We start from the raw sequence: 19,323 nt of genomic DNA on the forward strand, positions 1-19,323 counted from the left end.
GTCAGTCAAATTGTCAGCACAGAGAAATGTGTTGGCCCAACTCCAGCACACTGGATCCAAATAGAACTCACTAGGATTGTAAATGATGAGGTTTGCAGGATGTTTGAGGGTGTTTACATGAACACTGGATGAATAGAGTAGGACTAGTAGTCCTGTTTTTATCTCGGGGGGGGTGTTTTTTACGTGGTTCATTGGATGTGGCCCAGTTCCAGTGTAGCTTAAAAAATTACCTCAGGCCTGTTTATCAAAACGCACACAGCTACCGTGGTTGACAGTTTTTTTTAACAAGATTTTCTGAGATGGGACACTGGTGAAGTCACTTTATTGTTGAGTTGGCTGGTCCACATGACTAGTGGTGATGATTTGGAGGATGGACCAACCTCAAAAGTGGATCCGCACAGCTCTGGAGCCAAATGTTAGAGAAGACTCTCTTTACACAAATTCATCAGCTGAGGTACTACAATGTAAAAAAAAAAAAAGCAAAAAAACTCTTAAAATTAAAGCTGAACATCAGCACTTTCATCACATAGTCATATTTTAATTTTAAAATGCAATGCGCTTACAGTGCCACAACACAACTGTTGCAGTACTTAAGGACTGCTCTCCATATTGAGAAGTATAAGATGATCTGTGGGGTGGATTTTTTACTTAAAGGGGACATATCATGCACATCTCCAGGTTCATACTTGTATTTTGGGTTTCTACTAGAACATGTTTACATGCTTTAATGTTAAAAAAGCACATCATTTTTCTCATCCTGTCTTTCTGAATATACCTGTATTCACCCTCTGTCTGAAACGCTCTGTTTTAGCGCCTGTCTCTTTAAGAGCCCCCTCCTGAAAAAGCCCAGTCTGCTCTGATTGACTTGCAAAGAGAAATATGGCGCACCTTTGCAAAGGTAGTTCTCAAGCTGTGGGTAGAGATACTCAGATATGGGGGGTGATATATTCTAATGAGCCTGCATGTGACATAGGAAGGGGAGCCACATCTGATTGGCTTGTTGAATCACATGTTTTCTGATGTAGGCAGCCCACAAAAACCTAACTGGGTTGTCTTATTTCACAGTTTGTGGGTTGGTAGGCACTCCAGATACCCAAATGTATCTAGGTTTCGTATTGAAAAAGTGAGTTTTTCTTGTCCCCTTTAAAAGCACGGGTGAGGTGAGCAGCTAGTTATAGTGAAAAAGAACAAATGTTTGTCTTTCCAATAGGAATGGCTGATGCTTCTTTGTAGGATAGGCTCAGACTCTGTGCACTAATATGACATGGTGATGGGTCGGGTGCTGCATGCTGTGCAGATTTGATAGGCCTCTCTGGCACAAACTATGACAAACTGGATGGTTTTAAACAGCTGTGCAGAAAACTATGTTTGTCAGTTCAGCCACACATTTTCAACATGAAGCTCCCTAAAGCACAATAACGGTAGAAAAGCATGAAATGTACACAGACATGTGAATCGGATGCAATACAGAGCTAAATTCCAAAGCCTTTTAGAAGCAGGCATTTACCGGTCGGTCAGCGGAAAAGACAGAAATGACAGTTTAAGAAGTGAGTAAATAAGCGGTTACACAGTCAGATGAAAAACATTCTAATCGTGTTGTTCCGTGATTTCAGTTGAATGAAATGGTTCCCCTGAATATGGGCAAGTTTCCCCAGTGTTACAATTAGTTCATTAGTCTGGCGCAAATTTTCCGCATTGACTACGATGCACACCAGGTCCGGTACAAATTATCCACGTTGCTGTGTTCTATTTTCGCAATGAGGCCCAATGAGTTTCCTCCTAAATAGTGCCGTGTCCACTTCACACAACAAAAACCTGTCCAGACAGAGAATGTCTAACGTTAACTACACAATACATAAACTAATAAGACCCCAAATGTGATGCTAACACTCACGTTATATGTTGTAGCTAGCCCCGTTCTGTGACCAACATATAACATTAGCAAGTGCATATCAGCTACATTACCATCTTCATCGTATCCCAGCTGCTGCACGATCTCAAGCCATACACCGATCAGCCATAACATTAAGAGCACTGACAGGTGAAGTGAATAACATGGATTATCTCGTTACCATGGCAGCTGGCAGTGGGGGGGATATATTAGACAGCAAGTGAACATTTTGAACTTTGAACTTTGTGTTGGAAGCAGAAAAAATGGGCCAGCGTAAGGATGTGAGCGACTTTGACGAGGGCCAAATAGGGCTGACGACTAGACGACTGGGTCAGAGCAGCTCCAGAACTGAAGCTCTTGTGGGATGTTCCCGGTCTGCAGTGTTCAGGACCTCACAAAAGTGGTCCAAGGAAGGAAAACCGGTGAACCGGCGACAGGGTCAGACCCGAGGCTCATAGATGCACGTGGGGAGCGAAGGCTGGCCCGTGTTGTCTGATCCAATAGAAGAGTTACTGGAGCTCAAACTGCTGTAAAAGTTCATGCTGGTTCCAATAGAAAAGTGTCAGAACACACAGTGCATCGCAGTTTGTTGCGTATGGGGCTGCGTAGCTGCAGACCGGTCAGGGAGCCTGTGATGTAATAATGTTATGGCTGATTGGTGTATATTGTCCTTTATTTGGTTGTTGAGGTAGTAGTGTTTGTCGTACATTATTGGGTACTGAGAAGGGGACGGCCTTGTTATTCGGGAACACCAATAGTCCGAAAAATGTCCGATTGGACCAAAAAAAGACCATTTGTCAGACAGTCTGTAACCCCGAAAACAAAGGCCCCGAAAATACACACTCTCCATACAACAAACAGAAGTACATGGCGACGGCGGATCAGTTGGAACAGAGGATTTCATTGGTCAAACGTATATTTCCACAGGCGGAAATCAGCTGAAGTCTATGTTCATCTGAATATTTTTTTTCCCCCCGCACGAATGTTCTGCAGTGATGTGCGAGCATTCATAAAGACCCCACAAAATCAGTTTTTATAAATTTCTGTGTGAATTTTTTGGGCAAAAATCCGTGCTTGGTGTGAAACAGCTTTTATTCTGTTGTCAATGACAAAACAAGTAAATCAAAAAAAGTCAAGTGATGACCTATTAATAATAATACAAAATTGCCTAAAAAGTTTGAGAGGAAAAGTATCTTTGTGTTTTGGAATTTATGCTGTAAATCCTGACGTAGACCTCCATCCATCAGTGGTAAAACAAGATTACTGTAGATCCACAGGGCTGTTAAACAGGACGTTGACCCCTTCAAGGTCTGATGGACTCGAGGCTTGAGAAGGGAGTGATGCAAATCAGACTGTCCTTGCAAAACCTCAACATCCTTTGGCTACATTCTCTAAAATGAAAAGGATATCTCAGCCTCACCTTGTTTGTGGATGTTTTTTTTATATCTGTGACAAAGAGTGTCAAAGGTTTTCTGGAGTCGAGGGGTTTAGAAGCATATGGATGGACTATATACTGCCTCGGCTGTTTGTGTAGTAATCGGTCACTGAGAAGGCTGCAAAACAGATGTACTCCCTGATACAGTTTTCCACGCCAGTCACATTCCCGTATTTTTTTTTTCCAGGCTCAGCTCACTGCTGTTTTGGAACTCAACTGTGTTGAGTGTGAAAACACCGGTACAGTCAGTGGTTGAGTGTGAGGAGAGCAAAAACAAGACTTCTGCTCTGCATTTTGTTCTTGAATATTAAATTTTTTTCAGTCAGTTAAAGCTGCAGTGGGTAGAAATGGAGCAAATATTATTTAAAAAAGTTATTTTTATAAAACGGTCACTATATCCTGACAGTATGAGGAAGCAGGTAATGAGACAGGTAATCTGGAAAAAAAATCCTGTGCCTCGGTGTCCTCCGGTGTCCTCCGGTGCTCCTAATGGCATCTGTAAGTTTTCACAGACCGGAGGAAAACAACCAATCAGAGCTTATCTTGAGCCTTGCCGTCTCTGAGCAACTTTCAATCACTCTGGAACTCCAATCAAATGATCAAACTAGGCAGCGCTGATCAAATATGAATCAATATTCTGTTACTGTAATGCCTATTTCTCTCCTCAAATGTTTTCAGAAACATCTTGTAGTGTACTGTTTAGCTGTAAAATGAGAAAGTTTGGGACCCGGCAGCCATGTTGAATACTGTTGAGCCAAAACCAAGCACCGCCCACCAGCCGGAGCAAACTTTCTCATTTTAGAGCTGAACAGTACACAGAAATACATTACATACACATATTTGAGGAGAGAAATAGGCATTACAGTAACAGATTCTTGATTCATATTTGATCAGCGCTGCCTAGTTTGACCGTTTGATCTCTGATTGGTTGTTTTCCTTTGGGCGCGGTGAAATGTTGTTACTGTACATGTAAGTTTGTTGCATCTTTCGGTAATACATATACAAAAGACAAATAAGAATGTAGGAATAAGACCGACTGAGACTTTCAGGTTACGGTGCGTGTGACTGAAATAATAGAGAAAGAGGTGGCAGAGACAGAGACATATAGGGGGACATTAACACCCATTTTGAATTAGGTTGGGGCAAATGGATAAAGACTGTCTTGGATGGAGAGTGTATTTAGGCTACATATGGGATCAGCCGGTAATTTTGAGTACATGAATGAACAGCCAATAGGAACGCTCTCTCTCTCTCTGAAATGACCTGTGATTGGTCTAAGTCTCCCGTCACAGGCTAGATTTTTTTAAAGCCTGAAAACAGAGCCATGAGGAGGAGCAGAAGTCTAGGTATCTCTCAGAACACTTGAATTACAATATGCTGAAAGGTTATAATGGATTTTTTGCCTAATGATGCCAAACATATTCTGCCTACTGCAGGTTTAAGTGTTCTTTGTAGCTTTTCACGTTGCACCCCTGTGTTTCACCTGAGTTCAGGGGTATATTCTTTGTATTTACATTATTAATGATTGCAAATGAGATTTCCAGTTTTGTGTAAACTTCATTTCTCCCAACATATCCTCCATGCCCCTTTACACTGAACCCCTTGAGTATTGAGAATTTGGGGCAACACATCTTTTGCCCACAGTTATTTTTATGACGACATATGTGTTGATTTTAGATTCTTTGAGTTCTTCATCTCTGGCCTAATTTTGAAATGCTCTCTGTCCTGCCCCTTTCATCACAGGTGCTGGAGACCAGGGCTTGTTTACGTCTCTCTATACCTCATTGGCCCAACAGCTTCCCAGGGAGCCAATGGAGTGGAGGAGGTGAGTACTGTCCCTGGTGAATGTATGCTGAAAAAACATAGTAATACACATCATTGTTAAGCTTTTCATTTTTGTTGCCACCGTTTTTAGAGCGGTCTATTTTTGACGATGTAGTTCTGCTCCTGTATTTTTGTCCAGTCCCATTAAAGGGATAGTTCGGGTGATTTTGAAGTGGGGTTTGTCCGAGGTACTTATCTATTGTCAGTGTATTACCTACAATAGATGACGGTCGGAACGCCCCCAACTTTGAGAAGCAGACAGAAGATACGGCACGGAAGCAAAGCGATGTGCTGCTGTGGACGGGGCCGGCAGCAAAACTTATTTTAGCCACCTTAAAGAAAGGCTCACCTAAAATAATGTATATCAGTTTAAGCGTACGCTAAAAAATATTTTCCCCAGTTTACCTCGCTGTGAGACAGTTATAAAGTCCATGTTTCTGACGGGGAACTGAAGCCGTTATCTTTGCAACCAGACTCCATTGAAAAAAACAGTAATTTGACCTTGCAGAACACACGGTTAGTTTGTTTGTGTTATTGTGTGACTTTGGTTAGTTCAGATTCACCAAAGTCTGATGATCCAGTGACCTATTCAGGGGTCAGTGTTCATGGGTTTTCCATACATATGGCGTTATTTCATCATGAGGCAATAAAACTTAAATCCATCATAAACAGCATTTAATAGATCCTATGAAACTCTGCTTTTCTTTTCTGTGCAGGACTTACGGCCGTGCACCAAAGATGATCCACCTGGAAGCTAACTTTGTCCAGTTTAAAGAGGAGCTCCTTCCAAAGGAGGGAAACAAGGCTCTCCTCACCTTCCCCTTCCTCCACATCTATTGGACCGACTGCTGTGTGAGTAGCTTTAAACACACACACACACACACACACAGACACACACACACACACACACACACACACACACACATACACATTTTGCACAACAACTTCAACCATCCAGTCACTCTGTAATTTAATTAACGACACTGAGAAACATTAATTATTGCATTATGCATTATCCGACAGCGCTAAAATACAAGGGACGCTTGTTTTGAAATTCCCCAAAGACACACTTCCTGTTCCAGTGGGAAAATAAAATTAAAATAAACATATTCAATTCTATTCAGTTCTACTCTATCCTGCTGGCAGATCAGCTGCAAAGACTCAAGTGCTTGTTGTGTGCTCTGTGAACAGGTTTTTTGTTTCAGTATAGTCGAACAAACAGTGCAGATGATGTTATTGTGATAGTTTTCTGTGTTTGTTATCAAGACAGTTGCATGAATGATCATATGAAACTAGAACACCTAAGGAATTGGTACCAACCATGTCAGACTAGCTTGTCACAAAGTAGGCTAAATAACGCTGGTATATATAATATAGTAAATAAAACTGGCATGGCCATTTTCAAAGGGGTCCCTTGACCTCTGACGTCCAGATATGTGAATGTAAATGGGTTCTATGGGTACCCATGAGTCTCCCCTTTACAGACATGCCCACTTTATGATAATCACATGCAGTTTGGGGCAAGTCATAGTCAAGTCAGCACACTGACACACTGACAGCTGTTGTTGCCTGTTGGGCTGCAGTTTGCCATGTTATGATTTGAGCATATTGTTTTATGCTAAATGCAGTACCTGTGAGGGTTTCTGGACAATATTTGTCATTGTTTTGTGTTGTTAATTGATTTCCACGAACTTGACGAATCTCCCTTTAAGGTACATTTTAAACAGATAAAAAAATAGTGCGATTAATTGCGACTAAATATTTGAATCGATTGACAGCCCTAATACAGTAACATCAATGAGAACACTTTAACTGTGTGATTAGTTACATCCAAGCACAAACTGATTAATCATAGATAGCGGTGGCGGCTACACAACTTTGCTTTTTATTGTTGCTGCTTCCTGACATTTTCTGTCCAGGAAGTCACAAGAATCACACAGAATCTTGATCTTGTTCTGGAGGATAGGCGATGTCTGCTTGTACGCACTCTAAGAATAGACGAGTGCTTACTTACGGGCATCCTGCCTGGGCAAAAATAGGTCACAGACAGCTCTGTATGCAAGGTATGCAAACTCATAGAGTGAGATATATAAACTATGCAGGTTAACTGATTTAAGATCGTAACTCAGTGCCTGTTAAGGCCGACAGGCACACGCAGGGAGTAGCCAGCCCAAATTTTGTCCATAAAAGCCCAAATTTGGTGGCTTAAAGCACATTCTAATGCCACTATACCATCATACAGTTTGCCTACCCGAATGTAAACATGTAGTGAATTATTGTAAAGGAGAATTCAGCCTCAGTTAGGGGTCCTTTCCATAACGTTGTCAGACATTTGGATGTAAAATGACGGTGCTAAGTTGCCCCAAGTGATTACATTTCAGCCCATTTAGCGGCTGCCGGTTACAGCGTTCTCTAGGCTTGCCCCGGTAGTCAGTTTTACCGGTGTTACGCGGTGGTCGGGCATACACCGATTACGTTACTTGCCCACCGCCCTCACCGTCGTTTTGCTTTTTTTAAAAGAAATAAAACCCATTTAGTTCATTTTTGGCGAATCAGCGCCGTGACTATCAATAGATAGTCGGACGACGGACGCTACATTCTGAAGTCCACAGGCTCCGTCGTTTCCATGCTTCCCATTCATTGTCTATGTAAGCAGCCGTGCAATGCATTCTGGTAGCGTGACGGACCGCCACGTTACCCGCTCCTCATTTGCATAAAGTTGAGGTCTAGGCTACTTTACGCAAATCACGGGCGTCCGACGCGACTCGCCGCCTCTGGAAACTCCCGAGAAACTAAACTTTTCAGCAACTTGCGTGGCTTATTTCTCGCATAAAATGTTTTCAGAAACACATTTCGGTGAATTATTTTCGTGAAATAAGAGAAGAAAGTTTCCAAACGAGCCGTCATGTTGGTTAAGGTTTGAAAGCTGGGAGCAGCAGCCCACGAGGGAAAGCATTCGTCCAATCAGTTGCCGAGTGCCTCGTGTCCAGTGGCAGCCCACCAAGCGTCCAATGCTGGTAAGCAAGGCGATCCTTCGCGATAAAAAACGCCCCCGTGGACACGTACCATGACAGTGAAAAATGTCTGTATGGAGTCTCCGCACATTGTAGCAGGTGTCATATTTCATACACACGGGACGAGAGAGAGTTGACAAACAGGACGATGGCGGAGGATTTTGCGTCAAAGCTAAAAGGAAAAGTGCCTATTTGTCAGTATTTGAGATTTAAACCCAATGCTATATAAGGGAACCACAACTTTAATGAGGAGGACGGAGCGGTCACAGCGGGTGCGTGCGGCCATCCAACGGTAAAGATCAAATTAAGCGTTCTACATATATTGAGCGCCGTCTTTTCTTGTAAAATGTCCGGTGTAATCGGTAACACCGGTGTTGTCACAAGTTTAATAACCGGTGGCAAAATTTCCTTACCGTCTCATTCCTAGCGTTCTCCCTCAATACTGGACCAATTTAAAAAATTGTTGTCCCCATTAATCACTTGGACACAAAAACATGGGAAAATAGACTGCAGGTTGAAAAATACCAAAGTTACCCTTTAAGAGCTCAGTTTTGTTTCTTTGTTTCTTTTGTGGAAACAAAAATCAGTTTCATGTGGATGGAAGAAGAGAACAATTTGTATTCAAATGTATCTGTGTATTGTACACACGGCCTTACTTGATGCATTTTTAGTAGCCTGCGGTCGCCAGCCTAAACTGAACTGGACATCTACTTTGCAAGACTGCTGCTTAGTAGGGAAAGCAGCCGGGAGGAAAACAAGAAGGGAAGCAGGAACCTGCTGCTGCTGACTGAGCAGCTGGTTAGTTTAGGGAAGTGCTGTCATCAGCGTGTGACTCATGACATTTCCTAAGGACTGTGCCTCTAATGTGGGAGCAGTGAGCCTGGGTATGGGTATGCAGCATGGGCACAGTAACATTATTGCCTGTGCAGTATTACAATACAATAGACCTGCAATAAAGACTGCCTTGCGAAATGTACTGTTACATTTTGCACGAGACTGTCAGAATGTGAATCAGCACATCCCTGATAAACAACTCTTGTTTTGCAAGGTTTAGAAATGTAAAACACAAAGAAAAAAGGAGCTTTTCAGTGCAGAAAAGTGAGAAATCTAATCTGCTTAATTTGTGCACAGACACAAATTGCACACAGTTTTCCCTGACCAGTCCTTTCTCACTAGCACAACACTATGCATTTTTACAAATCGTAACACCAGGTGCAGGTCGCCCCGCCGGAAGAGGTGTAACAAAGCTAAATGGAGATTCAGAGCGATGCCAGTCAAACACAGTCTTGACAGTATAAGCACTCTGAACGTGGAAGCACGTTACGGCTGCAGCTTCCCCCTTTTTTTGCTACAAGGAGCAGCAAGTCACATGTTCACCACCTGACTATACTGCAGATGGTTAAGGACAGGTAAACAAACAGTGAGCTATGACCTGGACAAGCTATAAAACCACGGCGCACCAACTAGATACTGTATGTATTTGTATGTAATTGATGTAAATTATAGGCAATTATTTGCCTGCTAAAATAAAAATGTCTTCACATGTAGCTTCTGCACCGACCTCTTTAAATTGTGAACTGCAAACTTCAGCAACCGAGGAATTTAAAGACAGTGGGAGGCAGTGGCAGTCAAGTTTGGCCAGTATAACTGAAAACATGGGTGTGTACAGCCTTAACCAAACTATAAGTTACACAGAAATCAATCCAGACTTCAGTGGCACAGTTAAAGGAGCAGTGTGTGAGGGATTTAGTGGCATCGAGCGGAGAGGTTGCAAATTGCAACCAACTGAATGCCCCTCCGCTCACCCCCTCCCTTTCCAAGTGTGTAGAGAACCCACGGTGACCTTCAGGTAAAAGCACAAAGGGCCCTATCTAGAGCCAGTGTTTGGTTTGTTCATTCTGTGCTACTGTAGAAACATGGCGGACTCTGTGAAGAGGACCAGCTCCTTATATGAAGGGCTCATTTTAAGCTAACAAAAACACGATTCTTAGTTTCAGGTGATTATACACTAATGAAAACATGGTTATAAATATTATATTCCGTTTCTGCTAATAGATTACCCTCAATCCTACACACTGCTCATTTAAAGAGAACCCAATATCATGCCTTTGTGCTTTTTCCCTTTCCTTTAATGTGTTACATATATTTTTTGTGCATGTTAAAGGTCCGCAAAGTTACAAAGCCCAAAGTCCACGCCAAAGGGAGTTACTCTCCCCCACAGAAATACGGCTCCTGAACTGACTCTCCCACCAGTTCTTCCGTAACGCGGTGATGTCACCAAGTAACACATTGTTAATACCTACTTGGCAGGCTAGTTTGGCACGCCCCTCAAAAAAGCTAGTTAGAGCAGAGCTGGAGCGAAGTCCGAAGAGTTTGGTTTGGTTGACCAATCAAAACATTGGGCCAGCTGACCAATCAGAGCAGAGTGGGCTTTTCAGGAGGGGGGGTCGTGCAGGAGCTCAAACGGAGCGTTTCAGACGGAGGGTGAAAAGAGGTGCTGCAGCACAGACAGTATGAGAAAATTAAAGTGTTTTTTTTAATGTTACAGCATGTAAACATGTTCTAGTAGAAACCCAAAATACAAGTATGAACCTGAAACCTCCTCTTTAAATAAATACTTCAAAGATAACACACCAAAGGTGTTGAGGGCTAATAAATAATTTCTATGAACATGTGATAGCGTGTGCAGTGGCACTCATTCACAACCCAAAAATGATCCTACAAACTCTAACTACAAGTTCACTTCCAAAACATTGTGACACACCAGGGCTCCAGTTCCTCTCCCTGCCACTGGACACTGTTACATAATAACTGACTCGTCCTCTTATATCCCACCTCTACTCAGTTCCAACCGATTTCAAACAAACACGACCCTCTCAAGTAGCAGTCCCTCACTGAGTAACTCCCAGTCACAGCATTCAGAAACCTACAAGTTAAGTTATAAAATGTAAGCTTTTTGTACATCCTGTCCTCTGATATCTTCTGATGTGGAAACATCCTCATTGCATACAACAACTTAAAGGAGAAGTATCTTTTCCTTTTTTTTTTTTTCATCATTCAGTCATAATTTGTAAATGAAATACATCTGCAATATTTTTGCGTTCCCAACTTCCCCAAATTCAGTATCAACAAGAGTTTTGCATGCGATATTCCTTCATATGTATAATTGGCATGTTTAAACATCATTTTTGGGGGGGTTGACGTGACGTGATGTGAGGCAATCAGAGTGAGAGGATAATGTTTGCCAACCTCCCGCTGTAAAGAATGCTGATTTTTTTTCCCCTCCGTTGTGTAGGACACAGAGGCGTATAAGAGCACGGTGAAAGAGGACATGATGCGCTGGCAGAACAGCTTACGGACTCACGGCTCAGCAGACTGGGTCATCATCGTCGTGGAGGCCAACGATACTAAGAAGAAGAACAAGACCAACATCCTGCCTCGGTCATCCATCGTGGACAAGATCCGCAGCGATTTTTGCAACAAGCAGAACGACAGGTGAGGACACTCCTCCCCCGTAAACAAGTTGATTGAGGTGAACGATGAGAATGGGAAACAGACTGCCCTTTTCATATGTTCTCACAGCAAGCAGGCAACATAATCACTGAATATAAGAAACCATGCTGATTCAACCTTCCCTGAGTATATAAAGGTCATTGCCCTCTGACGCAGGTGTGTGGTGCTGTCAGATCCTCTGAAGGACTCGTCTCGGTCTCAGGAATCCTGGAATTCCTTGCTGCTCAAGCTGCGAACTCTCCTCCTCATGTCCTTCACCAAGAACCTGGGACGCTTTGAGGACGACATGCGTACGCTCCGAGAGAAACGCACCCAGCCCGGCTGGAGCTTCTGTGAATACTTCATGGTCCAGGTACGTAGAAAGACGACGGGCATGCGTCTGCACAGAAAGGGAAGTAGAGGTTGTGTCAGCCGATGCTACAACTGTAGAGCACCTGCATACTGACATTTATGTTAAATGCATTCAAACGGCCCCGATGGAGCTGACCATGTATAGAGAGAACGAGAACGACGGACTTGGCGAAGGTAGCGGAAGTATACACGTGTGACTACGTCCGGTTTTCAAAATAAGGTTTAACAAAGGGAAATGTACACCGATCAGCCATAACATTATGACAGCACAGGGCACCCTGACTGGTCTGCGGCTACGCAGCCCCATACGCAATAAACTGCTCCTCACTGTGTGTTCTGACACCTTTCTATCAGAACCAGCATTAACTATTTCAGCAGTTTGAGCTCCAGTAGCTCTTCTATTGGATCGGACAACAGGGGCCAGCCTTCCTTCCCAACGTGCATCAATGAGCCTCGGGTCTGATCGGTTTTCCTTCCTATGACCACTTCTGGTAGGTCCTGACCACTGCAGACCGGGAACATCCCACAATAGCTGCAGTTCTGGAGATGCTCTGACCCAGTCGTCTAGCCAGCACTATTTGGCCCTTGTCAAAGTCGCTCACATCCTTACGCTGGCCCATTTTTTTCTGCTTCCAACAAAAAGTTCAAAATGTTCACTTACTGCCAGGTGCCATTGTAACGAGATAATCAATGTTATTCACTTCACCTGTCAGTGGTCTTAATGTTATGGCTGATAGGTGTATATACAAAATACATATGTAAGGGATAATGTACAGCGTGCCGGTCATTATTGTTTGCGATGCTGCACCCGGACGCGAAGCGTCCGCTTATTACACGGCTACTTACTTAAGAAATCAATAATTTGACGCAAAAACGGTCCGCTAGAGTCCGACATCAGAACTGTGCCCATAACAACGGTCTGCTATAAAGAAATAACAGATCGTGATTGACCAATCAGAATTGAGTATTCAACAAAGCTGTGTATTAAATGGAAATAAGATTGATTGGATTATATTCACCAGAAGTGTAAAACATTACGTGTCCCTTATAAATTAAAAATAAAATCCCACTAATTTGTGAGGGAAATATCTTTTATTCTTTGATTTTTGGGTTGCTGGAAAAAATTTAATAAATAATGCCTGACAATGACGATATATTTGACTTCGGGACATCTTTGACTGAAAATCAAAAACTTTTCTGTATCAATGTAGTTATTTAGTAAGTAGAAGTCCCTAGAAGTATATGATTCAACTTCTAAATGTTTCCCATGTTCTAGTGTTAAAAAAGTAAATAAGAATAATAAAATTGAATCGCAATAGTTGTAGAATCGCAACTCTTAAAATTTAATCGGCACCCAAGTATCATGATAGAATCAAATCAGAAGATAGTTGTATCGTCCCAGCCCTAGTATATGACGGTGCCAGCTTGCCCCAATAACACCATATTGCTGCCTGTGAACGGCTGCCATCTACCGTGCTTTCCCTCAATACTGGACCAAGTTCAGAATTTGTTGTCTCTGTTAGTAAGTTAGACACAAAAACATGGGAAAATAGGGTCTAGGTTGAAAAATACCACCCTTCAAGTGTCACAGTTCATCGTGTCTCATATGTGAGTGTGTGTCTGATATGTGTGTGATGTGTGTGTGTGTGTGCAGGAGGAGCTGGCCTTTGTTTTTGAGATGCTGCAGCAGTTTGAAGATGCCTTGGTCCAGTATGATGAACTAGATGCTCTTTTTACCCAGTATGTCCTTAACTTTGGAGCTGGCGGTAAGTAACCACCACCTAGTGGTTGGCTTCATTATGGCAGTCAGTGCATGCGTTTTCTGTTTTCCGGATTTTGACTAGTCCGTTTCTTCCCACAGACACAGCTAACTGGCTCGGCTCATTCTGCGCCCCGGTGCGCAGCTGGAGCGGCTTGCTGCTTCGGCGGCCCATCGACATGGAGAAGAGGGACGGGATCCAGCGCGGGGAGGCCAGCCTGTTGGATCTTAGGAGCTACCTGTTCTCCCGCCAGTGCACTTTACTCATCTTCCTCCTGAGGCCATGGGAGGTCACCCAGAGAGCCCTGGAGCTGCTGCACAACTGTGTCCAGGAGCTACGCCTGCTGGAGGTAAAACAAACTCCTGCAATGACATTTTCTTTCATGTACTTTATACAGGTCGAATACCAAAATGTAAGCTCTTCAAACATCTGTAGCCAGTTATAGAAAAAGCAAAATGAAAATGGTCTCATTTTGGGGATTGAAATTAGGACTGATACACAACTTCATCTCATTGGAAACGTGTTAAGCAAGTGTTCATCTATGGAATGTTTAGACAAGAGGGCAGGGGTTACCCAAATAATTTGACGCCAACATTGGGATGCAGTTTGCCATGTTATGATTTGAGCATATTTGTTATGCTAAATGCAGTACCTGTGAGGGTTTCTGGACAATATCTGTCATTGTTTTGTGTTGTTCATTGATTTACAATAAGAAATATATACATACATTTGCATAAAGCAGCATATTTGCCCACTCCCATGTTGATAAGAGTATTAAATACTTAACAAATCTCCCTTTACGGTACATTTTTTGAACAGATAAAAACATGTGTGATTCATTTACGATTAATCGCGATTAAATATTTTAATCGATTGACAGCCCTCGTCCTTCATCGTAATACTGTACGTTGTCGCCCTTGTTGTTCAGGTGTCGGTGCTGGAGGGGGCGCTCGACTGCTGGGTGTTTCTCAGCTGCTTGGAGGTTCTGCACAGGATCGAGGGCTGCTGTGATCAGGCCCAGTTGGCTGCAAACTGCTCCCATACTGTTGGACTGTGGGCTTACGCAACAGACAAGGTAACACCCAAGAAATAGTTTTCTCCAAATAAAAAAAAAGTGTTTGTTTTCAGTGGTGTTTTTCGAATAAAAATACTTTTTTTTTTTTTTCTGGTCTGCCTCCTCCAGCTGAAGTCCCTGGGGGAACACTGTGGCTTGGTGTCAGAGAAGGGACCCACATCCGAAGACCTGAACAGGACTGTGGATCTGCTGGCCGGACTAGGGGACGAGAGGCCCGAGACCGGTGAGTTTCCAGACTGAAATGAAACGTGAAAAAGTGCAATTTTTTGAAAACAGTTTCAAGTCCTGCTTGGTGGTAATGAGAAGCTAATTTCAAGTTTGCAGGCTTCCCAACTCCTCCCATTGATGACATCAACACATGATTGTGATTTAGGGCCCTGACACACCAAACTAACAGTCGGGCGTCATCATATGTCGCCTGTAGCGTTTGCAAAGTGATCAGCTCGCTAGCTGATTCAGGACTGACTGGATATCTGACTGGCTGATTGATGTGTGATTTCACCCATTTAGTGCAGTTTCTCCTTATCGTTTGCCTCTGCCGTTTCTTTTTTTTTCTTACACAAACAGATGACAATTGGCTGAAAACTCCAGCACGGCAAAACGGCACCAGTTCCAACTTTTTTTTTATCAGACATATGCTGTATATTCCCAATTTGTACTCCACTTCCAGCTATTTTTTATGTAGATTAAAAGAGTCATTATTGTCTAGTAGTCAGCCTGTGTCTCTGCAATATTTTTTGGATTGCAAACACTCTATTCATGCGCAGAGTGTATGTGCATGTCGGCCCTCAACTGTATAGCAATGCCTCTGTTGATCTCTGTTGGCGTGAGTTCTTTTAAGTTAGTTTGGTGTGCCAGTATGGAGTCATAGGAGTGCCATAAAAAAGATTAGATCTGTAAAAGAATAAGAAAATAAATGTGGGAATATAAAGACAAATAATAAAATATAAAAGAATGATTTTCACATTTATTTGTTCATTTATTTCTGTATATATATTTATTTATATATTTTTCAAAATTTGTATATATATGTATATGTATGTATATTTATATATATATATATATATATAAATATATATATATTATTCTTTTTATTTATTTTTGAAAATAAAAATTGCTCTATTTTTTTTTTTTTTATTTGAAATAGACTTTGGGCAGGAAGGGCTGCAAAAGGCAGTTGATTGACAGCTCAGCCCTTCAAGGAATAGCAAAAGCTATAGAGAAAAGAATAAGGAAAAGTAAAGAAATAATAATTAATTAATTTTCTTTTGTAAATATACAGGAAAATAGAGTAATTTATATGCAAAAAAATGTATAAATATCTTTATAAAAATGCATATATATACAGAAATAATGGAATAAATAAATATGAAAAAAAATGAAAATGCTTAGTTATTATTTTATTTTGTTATTTGCCTTTATATTTCTACATTTATTTATTTACTTATTTATTCCCCTTTATATTTCCACATTTATTTATTTACTTAATTATTTCTCTTTATATTTCCACATTTATTTATGTACTTATTTATTCGTCTTTATATTTCCACATTTATGTTCTTATCCTTTTACAGATGTATTCTTCTTTATGACACTCCTATAACTCCATATGTCAGGGCCTTCAGGGTTGGAATTTCCTTTTCATTGACAGAAGTGGGAGCTTGTTCGGCCAATCACGTTGATCAAAATGTAATAAAGAAGACAATGTGCCTTGTTTTAATTTCCCATTAATGTCTCCCTTCACAGTCAGCAGTTTGCAGAGTCCTTACAAAAAGCTGAAAGAAGCCTTGTCGTCTGTGGAAGCTTTTGAAAGGCACTATCTTGTAAGTCTTGCCACAGCTTGGTGTTGTATATCAGTAGCTGGCAATATTCTCTGAATTCCTGTCCCAAAACTCAAATAAATTTTTTTTTCTGATGTAATCTCCTGGAAACCTCAGTGGAAACAGTTGATTAACGTTCTCCTCTCTTCTTCCCTCTCACCCTCTCCCTCCTCCACCACCTCACTGGCCACTTCTTGCATCAGGAACTCTCTCATGCTGCCATGGAGATGTACACGGCCATCGGCCGGCTGAGGTCTGCCAGACTGGTGGGGAAAAGCCTCGCAGAGTTCTACATGTAAGGAAACCTGCTAGTTCCCTCGGGATACAAACACACACACACACACACACACACACACACACACACAGCTCTCAAAAGGATCTTAAAGCCCTTACACATCCACACTGGTGTTTTCAGTTGTCCTGGCTGATTAGGCCTCTTCTCCAGAACTGGCAATCAGTCGCTGCTTGTAAACACCCACACACTCCCGAGGAGAGGTCTAATCAGGCAGAATAAACCAAAACACTAATGTGGGTGTGACTGGGTTTTAAAAGAAATGTGAATCCATAAAAGTGCAGCTGAAAGAAACATTTCAAACCCTTTTATTAGAGTAATCATTGAGCGACAGGTTTCTTTCTGCTGTGTTTAGACGTACTGTAGATTGAGGTGGCTTTAAAGAGTAATCAGACCCTTAAAGGGCCAGTGTGTCGCATTTAGGGGCAGAAATGGAATATAATATCAATAAGTTTGTTTTCTTCATCATTCTGCACTCACAGTAGATGTCAGCCTTTAAATATAATTTGATTTGCAAAATAATACCTTCACAAAGATTTTTAAAAAAGAGTTAAAGCAGCAGTAGGTAGAAATGGAGAAAATATGATTAAATAAAGTTATTTATATAAAACGGTCACTATATCCTGACAGTAGTGCATGAGACAGGTAATCTAAAAAAAATTACGTGACTGTGTCCTCCGGTGTCCTCTGGTGCTCCTAACGGCATCTGCAAGATTTCACAGACCGGAGGAAAACAACCAATCAGAGCCGAGCTGGAGCCTTGCCGTCTCTGAGCAGCTGTCAATCACTCGCGAACTCTGATCAAACGGTCAAACTAGGCAGCGCTGATCAAATATGAATCAATATTCTGTTACTGTAATGCCTATTTCTCGCATAAAATGTGTTCAGAAACATCTTGTAGTGTACTGTTTAGCTGTAAAATGAGAAAGTTTGTGACCCGGCAGCCATGTTGAGATCTGTTGAAGAAATACCAAGCACCGCCCACCAGCGGCAAACATTCTCTAGTTTGACCGTTTGATCGGAGTTTGCGAGTGATTGACAACTGCAACCGTTGAATGCAAACAGCCAATGGGAACGCTCTCTCTCTCTGAAATGACCTGTGATTGGTCAAAGTCTCCTGTCAGGGCTAGATTTTTTAAAGCCTGAAAACAGAGCCATGAGGAGGTGCAGAAGTCTAGCTTTCTCTCAGAACACTTGAATTACAATATGCTCAAAGGTTATTATGGAAATTTTGCTCAACGATGCCAAAAAACATTCTGCCTACTGCTGCTTTAAGTTTAAGATGTGTTTATGCTCAGTGACAGCACGGTCTCATACTGTACATACACGAGTGATCTCTTTCTGTTATCTGTCTTTTAAATTAGAATGGATTTCACTGCCAAGTAGTGTTGCAGTGTTTGCAGACAAGCGCACATTCTGTCGTTAATCTTCATGCTTTTCTACAGATATCACATGAGAAACAAGGCGATGTGTTTGTGTTTGTTTATTAGGAGGAAGGGGGACCCTGAGCGAGCAGAAACCTTCTTACAGGAAGCTCTGAAGTCATACGTCTCAGAGGGATGGAGCCTCCCTGTCACTCACACCAGGAAACAGATTGCGGAGTGTCAGAAACTGCTGGGCAGAACTGAAGAGTATCCTTCAAAAACGGCAAGAGCCACCCGACCAATCGAGGGCCAAATAAGTCAAAATATTACTGTATAAAATGCCTCATAGTGCTGTACATTAGAGAAGAAATGCAGTCATCAGCTTTGAGATGGTTCAGTCGTATCGTGCCATCTTTTCATTCAGTGTTAAAGTAGGCTGGCCCATTGGTGATACAAAATGTTGTCCAACATGCTCATTGCATTGGGCAAGTTAACACAGGGTTGCTGTGTTGACCCGACAGAGGTGGTGGTGTTCTTGTACTGTAGTGTTTTGGTTTCCTTTACAACCCACCGCAGCTACTTGCAAACCAGTGCCTTGTTGGCTGGTGACTCAAATCTGACCACGGAGGAGAGGAAGCACTTTTGTCAAGAAATCCTGACCTTTGCCGGCAAGTCTGAAGATCAGTGTAAGTGATCACGTTTCATTACAAGTTCACCTTTTACAACACAAAACTTAAAAAAGGGAAAAAAACTAGGGCTGTCAAAGTTAACGTGATAATAATGCGTTAACGCAAATTTGTTTTAACGCCCCTAATTTCTTTAACGCATTAACGTAAATTTTGTTTTTTGAGGTTGTACCAGGCTCAGTTTTAAAGCTAGAATGAAGATACTGGTATCCTATTGAACTAGAAACCTAAGGAATCCATCGGTACCTACGAAGGAGGCTGAATAATGCTCAAAATGTACGATACATTTTGGCGAGGA

General features: G+C 42.0%; 1 protein-coding gene across 1 annotated transcript in view; it reads left to right on the forward strand.

Annotated features, from left to right (window-relative positions):
• Positions 1–19,323, forward strand: part of trappc10 (trafficking protein particle complex subunit 10) — a 35,064-nt gene that overhangs the window by 2,978 nt on the left and 12,763 nt on the right. The window contains exons 2-13 of the mRNA XM_074658166.1: positions 5,070–5,151; positions 5,867–6,002; positions 11,460–11,659; positions 11,834–12,029; positions 13,683–13,794; positions 13,890–14,137; positions 14,717–14,863; positions 14,972–15,086; positions 16,610–16,686; positions 16,887–16,978; positions 18,466–18,606; positions 18,916–19,025. Coding sequence (XP_074514267.1) covers positions 5,070–5,151; positions 5,867–6,002; positions 11,460–11,659; positions 11,834–12,029; positions 13,683–13,794; positions 13,890–14,137; positions 14,717–14,863; positions 14,972–15,086; positions 16,610–16,686; positions 16,887–16,978; positions 18,466–18,606; positions 18,916–19,025 — 1,656 coding nt within the window. The remainder of the gene's footprint in view (positions 1–5,069; positions 5,152–5,866; positions 6,003–11,459; positions 11,660–11,833; positions 12,030–13,682; positions 13,795–13,889; positions 14,138–14,716; positions 14,864–14,971; positions 15,087–16,609; positions 16,687–16,886; positions 16,979–18,465; positions 18,607–18,915; positions 19,026–19,323) is intronic.

The sequence above is a fragment of the Sebastes fasciatus genome, chromosome 14, assembly GCF_043250625.1.
Source record: "Sebastes fasciatus isolate fSebFas1 chromosome 14, fSebFas1.pri, whole genome shotgun sequence".
In the NCBI taxonomy this organism is placed as follows: Eukaryota; Metazoa; Chordata; class Actinopteri; order Perciformes; family Sebastidae; genus Sebastes; species Sebastes fasciatus.